We start from the raw sequence: 10,049 nt of genomic DNA on the forward strand, positions 1-10,049 counted from the left end.
TGATGCAGGAAGATTATAAATTCAAGATCATCCTGGGGCTAAATAGCTAGACCCTGTCTCAGAAATGCATAAAGAAGGCATTACAAAGAAGAAGGCTTAGTGGTAGAGTGCTTGCCTAGCATGCATGAGGCCCTGAGTTCAATTCCTTGGAATTGAAAGGAAAAAAATGCAAAAAGAAAGTGATTAAGTTTACTGTTACTGCTATTTAACCAGTACCTAGTAGATGACTGTTTTAGGATTTTTATATCTGGGATTATAACTAGGGACATTTAGAAAGAAAAGTTGTGCTTTTCCATTACAGAATTCATGAAAAGTATAGATAAAATGAGCAGAATTATGAATCACCTATTTTTAGTTAGACATTTTAATCTCAGCCAAGCCTAATAGTCCCCTAATTATAGTGATATATTTTCAAAACTACAAATCAAGACACATGTCCCAACACATGGTTCTTCAATTCTAAGTGTTTACTACAATAATGGTATTTGCTTAAATGGTAAGAAATTAGCTGCTGGGCGCATGAACAATCAAATGTTTCACTTTGGAAAGCAATTCCCAAAATATCTTACCTAGTTCCTTGCCATTTCTGTACTCAACTAATTATAAAATTAAAAACAACTCATTTTCATTACAAATAGAACCATTGTTCTTTACAGAAAGCCAAAAACATACAATTGAGAAAAAATCCTGAAGAAAATATTAAATGAATAATTGCCAGTATAAAATATTTTGGTGAAAAGAAACAGACATCATAATTTCAAATGCTTGCCACATTTTCCCAAGACCAATCTCTCTCTTCTCGGTTTGCAATTTAAACACCCAAATACCAAAACACAAAATAGCATTTCAAGAGTCAGCAAGTAAAAGGTCTATGTTCTTAAAACAAAACAAAATCGCCGCCCAGAGTTTTAGGAATCTTTGCAAGAAAATATGAAATGGGTCACCTGACAAGACCCCACCCTCCACCCTTTTTCCCAAACCCATCTTTCCTTGGCACAGGCATGGAGACTTTAGAAATAGTCTTTCTCAATGCAATTCCTTCGAAAAGAGAAGGAAGGAGGACAGAAGATCGGTCGGATGTGGAAGGCCACCTCCAGATTTTGCATTCAGACGAAACACCTATACAGGCCTCATATCTAAGGCGGGTTTGTGCCCAAGGATCACAGCTAGTCCGCACACCTTCCCGATAGCAGGTTGAAAATTCAAGACTGGCAAGTTTGGGGGTGGGGTGGGGTGGGGGTGACAGCAGCGCCCCAACGGGTGTTTTTCCAAGCGGCGCTCGGGAGTGCAGAGGACAGGGAAGGGGAAGGCCAGGCAATGGGCGTTTCATTCATTGCTTCTCTTTCACCAGCCCCCCCTCCCCTCGGCTCCCCCTAGATTTTCTCTCCCCTTTCCCCAGTCCCAGTTTGACGTCCGTCTCCTGGATACCAGACAGCCAATCGCCTGGTTGCTAAGAGCCAGCGCAACCAATCAGGCGTCGTTGCTACCTGTGAGTAATATTTTTAGCCGGGAGGAACGCCCCATTCCACGCCCAGTGTAGCTCGGTGTATTTCTCCGCCGCAGGTTGTGAGCCGGGAGCTCGCTGCCCCCCCCCCCCGCACCCCTCCCTGGTGCCTTCTTCTCCCCTCTCCCCAGACACCCGCACATAGTTCAGCCGTAGACGATCTTACACGCACCGCGGGAAGGCACCGTGTTTATTTTGTACACCTGTGTTAGCCATCCCTTGAGACGCGTGTAAATATACGCAGCGACGTATTTATATATTCAGATCAGCAGTATGGCATCGTTTCGCCACACCCTGGGCACGGAGGCCTCGACTGGGATATTTGGGACGAAATTGTGATTCTTCTTAGGGTCTCCTAGTCACCCCCACCTCCGAGCGGCGGGCTGGGTGGCCCGGGGAGGTCTGATGGACAGTTAAACTGTCACCTGGGCGGGAGGTGCGGCTGGGTGGCCTTACTTCCCCACCCCCAGCCCTGCACGGCGGCTTTGAGTTCTGGGTGGCAGTTGGCCTAGGCCCTAAGGGTATTAATATTCAATCAATCGGGAGCACGAGTCCCAGTCCCCAGTTCGCTCCTACTCTAGGTCCCCCCCCCCCCCGGGGTGGGCTTGAGACCCGACTTGGTAGCTCGTCCTAGAGTGGGATTCTCTTCGTCCCCAGTCACACTCGGGTAAGGGCATTTTCTGCGCACTTTCCCCACGCTCTCCGAGCTTTGGGCCTCTCTCGGTCCGCCACTCGCTCGGCTCCGCTCCGCTCCGCTCCCCTTCCCCCTTCCTCTCCCTCCCTCGCCAACCCCTTCACCCCTACAATCTGGGCTTAGACCGAGCGTCAGCTGTCCAGCCCCACCCCTTTCACCCGCCTGGCACATCTCTTCTCCAATCGCATTTCACATTTTCTCTTCATCCCGCCCACAGTCTCTCCAAATCGTCGGCTCATTGGTCATCTCGCACCCTGGGGGTGTGGCCTTCCCCGGGGGCCTTCTGGCCGTGGGCAGGCGGGGACTTAGCCAATGGCGTCGGGGGGCAGGGCAGGGGGCGGAGCCAGCCAGCGAAGACCCGGGGTGCGGGGCCGGGAGGGCGGGGAATGGCTACACCGCCCCGAGCTGTGTGACGCGGACGGGCGCGTGCACCCCCACGGAGAGGATGGGGGGCAGGGAGGAGGATATAAAACGAGAGGCGGGGCGCGCGCCGCGGCAGAAGGAGCGAAGCTCTGGCCCGGCAAGGAGTGGGCACGGTACGGGGACGCTGGGCCGGGGCACCGGGCTGAAGGTGGACCAGTGAGCGCGCTCGCCTGACCTCCGTCCCCGCCACCCCGAACCAGAAGCGGCGAGCTCTCCGCGGCCCGTCCGAAGGCCTCTGCCCCCCGCCCGGCGGCGGCGCGCCCCGTCTTGCACTCTGCCTGCTCGCCACGGTCGGCCCTCCTGCGCCCCCCGCCCCGCCGCCCCTTTTCCCCCACCCCACCGAGGGTCTGTGGCGGACGCAGCCACGAAGCAGCCCGTAAGTATCGCGGGGCGGCGGGCGGCCGGGCGGGCGGCGGCTCCGAGGGAGGGGCTGCAGCGTCGTCGAGCCCGGGGTTGGAGGAAGGGTGGCGCTCGGGGACGACCCGGCCGGGGAGGAGGTGGAGGTGCTCGGACCCTCGGGGACAGCGGTTCAGGGCCCTGCCCGGCGGATGATCGGCGACGGGCTACGCTGGGCCAGCTGATGAGGATCGGAGGTTGGGGTGCCCGGCGAGGCGGGGGGGGGGGGGGCGGACGACCTCGCGGGGGTGGGGTGGAGGGAGGTGAGGGAAGTGGGCAACACTGGGCGGGGCGGGGCGGGGGGAGGGCGTCCTTGGGAGCCGGTGGCCACCGAGGCTGGAAACATGGTGCCAGGGGACCGGGGCTCCCCGGGCGCTGGCCAGGTCCCAGGAGCTGCGGGCTGGGGGCGGGGAGCGGCGGGTCGGGTTACGGCGGGGGAGGGGAGCGGCTGACCCGGCTCGGGCCGGCGCCCGGACCTGCCCGGTGCCCGGTGCCCGGGGCCCACAGTGGGGGGTGGGGGGCGGAAAGACTGGCCGCCTCTCGGCTTCCCGTGGCCGCGCTCCTCCTCCCGCAGCAGCTCGTACTCTTCCTCCTCCCGCTTGTCGTCCTCCTCCTCCCGCCGCTGCCGGCGTCGTAAAGCGCTCGGGCTCCCGGGGCTGTGAGCAGAAATCTAATGAGACCCAACTGGCTGTTTATGTAATTCTTCGCGCTCCGGGCTCGAGGCGTCGCTTTCAAAACCTCCCCAGCCTGGATCGGGCCCGGCTGCACCTTAAAGCAATTGAGCTTCCTCAGCTGCACATTGCCCGGCACCCAGGCTTTCTCTCTCTCTCTTTTAATCTTTTTGCTTGGAAAGTGTTTTATAGTGGGGGGGGGGGGGAGGGCGAGGGTAAACTGGAATTCTTTTCCCTTTGTCACCACGAATTTGGAAAATAGAACAGACGGTTCAACGCCGGCCTTTTTTTTTTTTTTAATGTTCTTTTATCATCAAACCTCAGTGTACAAACAGATCTCCTTTGGAAAGATCTTCTGTCTGTTTGCCCTTGATCTTTTCTTATCCCCACCCAGTGCTGATCCAGCAAACGTTTAAAGGTCGACCTAATCGTACCAGTCCCTAGCTCCCGAGCTGTTCTCCGGGCGTGGGGGTGGGGAGGAGGGGGCTCTTTAAAACCCAGTGGAAGAAGGAAACATTGCCTTTCAAACGCAATAATCAGAGTTGTATTATTTTTTTTTAAAGTGGCTGTTGATTTTGTTATACTGGCTGCTGAAAAGGCATGTCCCATTCGAGGAGAAGAAGGGCAATTATTTGTATGTTTAGGATGTTTAGGATCACAACTATTTCTAATAATTTGGCTCCGTTACGAGGGTGACAGTTCTTTTGCCACTTTCCATCTTAGTATCGTGTGCTCTGAAAATCCAACATAATTTTCCTAACTTGCAAAAATATCTAAATGTTTAACGTAGAGCAGATTTAAAAGTTCTATACATAACATAATACAGTTCTTAAAAAGTATCCTTTCATGAGATTTTTGAACCTCAATAAAGAGCTTACTATTGTCTGTCCCATTATTTTGTACTGATTCTCTTTTCCAGGCTTTCTAACCTACTAGGCATTCTCAAAAGTGAAATTATTCTAGGACTAAATTTTAAACAGCCAATGAGACATTCCATTGATCTTATTTGGACGTGTTTGCTTTTGTTTTGTTTTGTTTTTCTTAAAGGAACAAGACCACTCAAGGTGAAGGATAATCTACTAATACCAGCACTTTGAATGAGAATTTGATTCTCTGCCACAAATTGAACTTTTTTTTTTTTTTTGGTGGAGGAGTTGAAAAAAACCTAACTTTGTGGCATAGCAGCTATGCAGCTTGAAATCCAAGTAGCACTCAATTTTATTATTTCATATTTGTACAATAAGCTTCCCAGGAGACGAGTCAACATTTTTGGTGAAGAGCTTGAAAGACTTCTGAAGAAGAAGTACGAAGGGCACTGGTATCCTGAAAAGCCATACAAAGGCTCAGGGTTTCGATGCATACACGTAGGGGAGAAAGTGGACCCGGTGATCGAGCAGGCATCCAAAGAGAGTGGCTTGGACATTGATGATGTTCGTGGCAATCTGCCACAGGATCTTAGTGTTTGGATCGACCCATTTGAGGTTTCCTACCAAATTGGTGAAAAGGGACCAGTGAAGGTGCTCTATGTGGATGATAATAATGAAAATGGATGTGAGTTGGATAAGGAGATCAAAAACAGCTTTAACCCCGAGGCCCAGGTTTTCATGCCCATAAGTGACCCCGCCTCATCGGCATCCAGCTCTCCATCGCCTCCCTTCGGTCACTCTGCTGCTGTGAGCCCGACCTTCATGCCCCGCTCCACCCAGCCTTTAACCTTTACCACTGCCACTTTTGCTGCCACCAAGTTCGGCTCTACCAAAATGAAGAACAGTGGCCGGAGCAACAAGGTTGCACGTACTTCTCCCATCAACCTGGGTCTGAATGTGAACGACCTCCTGAAGCAGAAAGCCATCTCTTCCTCAGTGCACTCTCTCTACGGGCTGGGCCTGGGCAGCCAGCAGCCCCCACAGCAACAGCAGCAGCCAGCCCAGCCCCCACCGCCCCCCCCTCCGCCCCAGCAGCCGCCCCAGCAGCAGAAAACCTCTGCCCTTTCTCCTAATGCCAAGGAATTTATTTTTCCTAATATGCAGGGTCAAGGTAGTAGTACCAATGGAATGTTCCCAGGTGACAGCCCCCTTAACCTCAGTCCTCTCCAGTACAGTAATGCCTTTGATGTGTTTGCAGCCTATGGAGGCCTCAATGACAAGTCTTTTGTAGATGGCTTGAATTTTAGCTTAAATAACATGCAGTATTCTAACCAGCAATTCCAGCCCGTGATGGCTAACTAAAAAGAGAGACAGAAAATGTATCGTACAAATTAAAAATGCACAGGCCCAAGGGGGAATTTTTTTTTCACCTCCTTGAGATTTTTTTTTTAAGCTTATAGTAAGGATACATTCAAGCTTGGTTACAAAAATAAAAACACGCATCGTTTTTCCTTTGCCAACCAAGCACAAAGTTATTTTACACTGACTGTATATTTTCAAGTATACTCTCAGATATGGCCTCTTACAGTATTTAAGATTTAGCAAGGACATGGCTGATTTTTTTTTTATAAAAAATTGGCACTAATAAGTGGGTTTATTGGTCTTTTCTAATTGTATAATTTAATTTAGTACAAAGTTTGTAAAATATCAGAGGATATATATATATTGTTTCTACGACATGGTATTGCATTTATATCTTTTTACTACAGTGATCTGTGACAGCAGCAGCTTCATGTTGTATTTTTTTTACTGAAATTGTAAAATATCCATCTTAAAGACATCAGCTATTCTGAAAATTGTGTACAGGATATTCCTTTAGTGGTGGAATTAAAATGTACGAATATTTGCTTTTTCAAAAAAAATGTATTTTCTGTTAAAGGTTTAAAGATTTTTGCTATATATTATGGAAGAAAATGTAATCGTAAATATTAATTTTGTACCTATATTGTGCAATACTTGAAAAAAAACGGTATAAAAGTATTTTGAGTCAGTGTCTTACATGTTAAGAGGGACTGAAATAGTTTATATTAAGTTTGTATTAAAATTCTTTAAAATTAAAAGTGCCTTAGCGTGTGTTCTTTGCTTTTAAGCATGTGCTAGAGATCCTGACTGGTGTCTAGTTGTAAATGCTGATATGGGAGGAAGGTTTGACTCAGTGACTCACCAAAGAATAATAGAAAACCATGGCCTCACTGTGCACCAGAGTAGTGTATGGCCTGGATGGGCAGCTTTACACCAGCCTCAGCAGTCCGTGTCTGTTCCCCTTGGCGAGCAGGCAGGTGTGTTAAGGCCAGTTAACCCTATTTGCTACCAATGTCATGTCGACAGCCAGGAGGGCGCGGGAGGCAGTGACATGCACTGGAGTAATCTGAGAGCGTTTACTTGAAATGGAGTATGGAGCTTGAGACAACATAGGATCATTTTTCTGTTTTTAATTGGGAAGTGAATGGCTCAGAAACTTGCTTAGACAAAGCAAATGACATAAGCTAAGTCTTTGTGTCCTAGTCCTTTGTTTTTAAATTGGGATATAAACCCTTTGTACAACTAGTTAATAAAAATGAAAGAAAAATAGAACATACTAGGTTATACATAGTAATAACATCTCCATACATACGCATATAGTGGACTGATTCTAGCCACCTTGTGTTACCAATCTTTACACTTGAAGGTCCCGTGTACATAGCTGGAGAAATGATGATCAAGACCCATTCACATTTGGATGGGCCAGTAGATGTTAGGATTTGTGTTCATTTCCCCCCCCCCCCCAATTTTTTTTTTTTTTTCAGCCAGTGATACCCAATGTACTGGTTTGGGGTCTTGTAGATTAGTGCAGGGTCTTGATGGATGTTGTGGGGTTGTTGTTTTTTTTTAAGCTGATGAACCTAAGAGACACCTTTAAGTAGAACAAGTCATTTCACTATTTAAATGTCCATTGATACAGTGTTGACAGAGCATTGGTGGGAAAATTGTCTTGGACTAGAAATAACAAATAATTCTTGTACTGTTAAAGTAAGAAACCAGCACTGCCTGAGTTACCAGTGAAATAAATTTGGTCTCGAATGAGGTTTTTGGACACCAGTTTACAAAAGCCTTTTGTTACTCACTGATGCAGTGTAGAGCAGTGAGAAGTTTTAAGGAAACAAGCACTGGGAATAAGAGAGCTGAGCTGCTCTGTTAGCTCCATGGTGAGGCTTTTGTCCCTCGCTGGACAGAATGAGGCTATGAAGAAGTATCGGAACCATGGGCCCAGTTGAGATTGGGTCTGCCAACACTTGCCAATTCTGAGCTTTGCTGATCATCAGGATTGAAGGGTGATTTGGGTCTTGGGGAAAGGTTGAAAGAGCTCTCGTTGCTACAGATGGTAAAGGCTATAAGCATCACTTGGAAAAACACTGCCCATAAATGAGAGTCTGTGTGAAACATCCTTGTTCTGGAAACCAGAATAAGATGGCATGTAAACAGTAGATGGAGTTGAGTAGTAACATTTACGGATTCCAAATTCTGAGCTTAATATACCAGTGTTTGAGATATTAGGGGAATGTCTTGTTGATTTGTCATTTGGGAACTAGCAACTCAAAATTTCCTCCTGATTTCATGAAAACTCATGAGTTTGAGTTTGGTATTCTTGAGGACTTTTTTTAAAAATTGAACAAAGGCTCTTTTTTCATGCCTGTTTTGCTCATTTGGAATGGAAATTGCTAACACAAGGTGCTTTTGTCTAGCAGGTCTAAAGAAAAGCTTATGTTTTACTCCTAAATCTTTTTCTCTCCTCTCAGGTTTTGGTCCTTTGCATGAACACTATTTTTAGTTGACAGTTTGAGGGGTGATTTTCATAGACCTTTTTGGCTTTGGTTACTAAACCTTAGCAGCCTCTTGAGTGGCCTGCCCCAGTATCCAACACAAGCCTTATAGGGGGAGACAAATGAAATAGCTTGCAATTTAACCTATTACACCACCTTCACCTTGCCTTGCTAAACCAAATGCAGGGTGAAATCTTGAGTAGCTGCCACCTATGTTAGAAAGCAAATGTAGACCTCAGTCAACATGTCTCTTTACAGATAGACATATCGAAGGTGACATGTATTTCTGTTCATTTCATTCACATGCAGGCCCTTAACGGAGAGATTTAATCTCAACAAACCTTCAGGACTTAAGGCTATTTTAAAAAGAAGTCGCTGTCACAGAGCAAGTTGACTTAAAGGGCTGGCTGGAAACCACCTGTTTTCAAGCATCAATAGCAGAAGCACTGTACATCAACTACAGCACAGTCCCTAAGGAGCCTGGGGGCGGGGCTGTCTGCATCCCCTCTGCCCATAGCAAAGCCTGAGGGTGCTCAGCTCCCTAACATAAAATGGTGTAGTCTTTGCATATCACCTGTGCACATTTTCCTGCATGCTACATCCTCTGTAGATTTACAACACCCGGTACAATGGTTATACTGAATTCTTGCAGGAATAAGGAGAGGAAGAGTTTGTACACATTCGAGTGCAGGAGGTTTATTTTCAAATATGTTTGAGTAGCAGGATAGTTAATCTATGGATCCAGAACCCCTAGATAAAGAGGCTGATTATATCCTTGCTGGGCTGGAATGCATGCCTCCCAACCCTACCCTAGTGTGAGGAGAGAGGAGAAAAGTCTTGTTTAGTAAACAAGTATGTAGTGAGGCATAGTGGTGTACACCTTTAATTCCAGCACTAGAGGTAGGCTGTAGTAGGAGGATGGTAAGTTTGAGGCCAGAGTGGTTCTAAAAAGTGAAACCCTATCTCAAAAGAAAGGAGCAAAATGACAAATATGTGCAATTGCCATTATGGAGTAAATTGATCCCAGAGGTCACTTGAGGGTCAGAGGTCTTTAATTGTTGTAGTATATTTTTTAAATACCGTGTTTAAAGGATCTCAGATCTGTGTGTGAGCACACAGTCAGTCTTGGAGCTTGAACTCAGGGCCCGAGTGCTGTCCCTGAGCTCTTTTGCTCAAGGCTAGTACCCTACCACTTTGAGCCACAGCTCCACTTCTGGTTTTCTGGTGGTTAACTGGAGACAAGAACCTCATGGACTTTCCCGCCTGGGCTGGCTTTGAACTGTAATCCTCAGATCTCAGCCTCCTGAATAGCTAGGAATACAGGTGTGAGCCACCAGTGCCCAGCACAACTTAAAAGAATTTCTACAACAGTTTAGAGAGAAGCTCTAGTAAGAGACAATATATTGATTGTGTATATTAGTTTTATACTACTAAAATAAAGTCCCTGGGGCAATTAACTTACCTAAGAGAAAAGGTTTGTTTTGCTCACTAAATCCTAGAGGTTCTAGTCCAAGATTGACTTTTACACCTCGGGTGGGGCACTAGATGGCAATGAGGAGATTACTGTGGGAGCAAAGGATTCACCAGAGGAAAAAGAGAGACTTGATTTCTTTCACCCACAACCTCAAGGACTTA

The 10,049-nt window shown here is 47.3% G+C and overlaps 1 protein-coding gene across 1 annotated transcript; it reads left to right on the forward strand.

Annotated features, from left to right (window-relative positions):
- Positions 1-2,695: 2,695 nt before the first annotated feature.
- On the forward strand, positions 2,696-6,674 carry Tob1 (transducer of ERBB2, 1). Its single transcript, XM_048365977.1, has 2 exons — positions 2,696-2,997; positions 4,736-6,674. The coding sequence occupies exon 2, from the start codon at positions 4,876-4,878 to the stop codon at positions 5,914-5,916; it is 1,041 nt and encodes a 346-aa protein (XP_048221934.1). The 5' UTR covers positions 2,696-2,997; positions 4,736-4,875; the 3' UTR covers positions 5,917-6,674.
- The last annotated feature ends 3,375 nt before the right edge of the window (positions 6,675-10,049 follow it).

The sequence above is a fragment of the Perognathus longimembris genome, chromosome 17 (assembly GCF_023159225.1).
Source record: "Perognathus longimembris pacificus isolate PPM17 chromosome 17, ASM2315922v1, whole genome shotgun sequence".
Classification (NCBI taxonomy): Eukaryota; Metazoa; Chordata; class Mammalia; order Rodentia; family Heteromyidae; genus Perognathus; species Perognathus longimembris.

What these genes read in the sequence shown, in the direction of transcription:
- Tob1 (XM_048365977.1), top strand. Translation starts at nt 4,876, where the DNA reads ATGCAGCTTGAAATCCAAGTAGCACTCAATTTTATTATTTCATATTTG.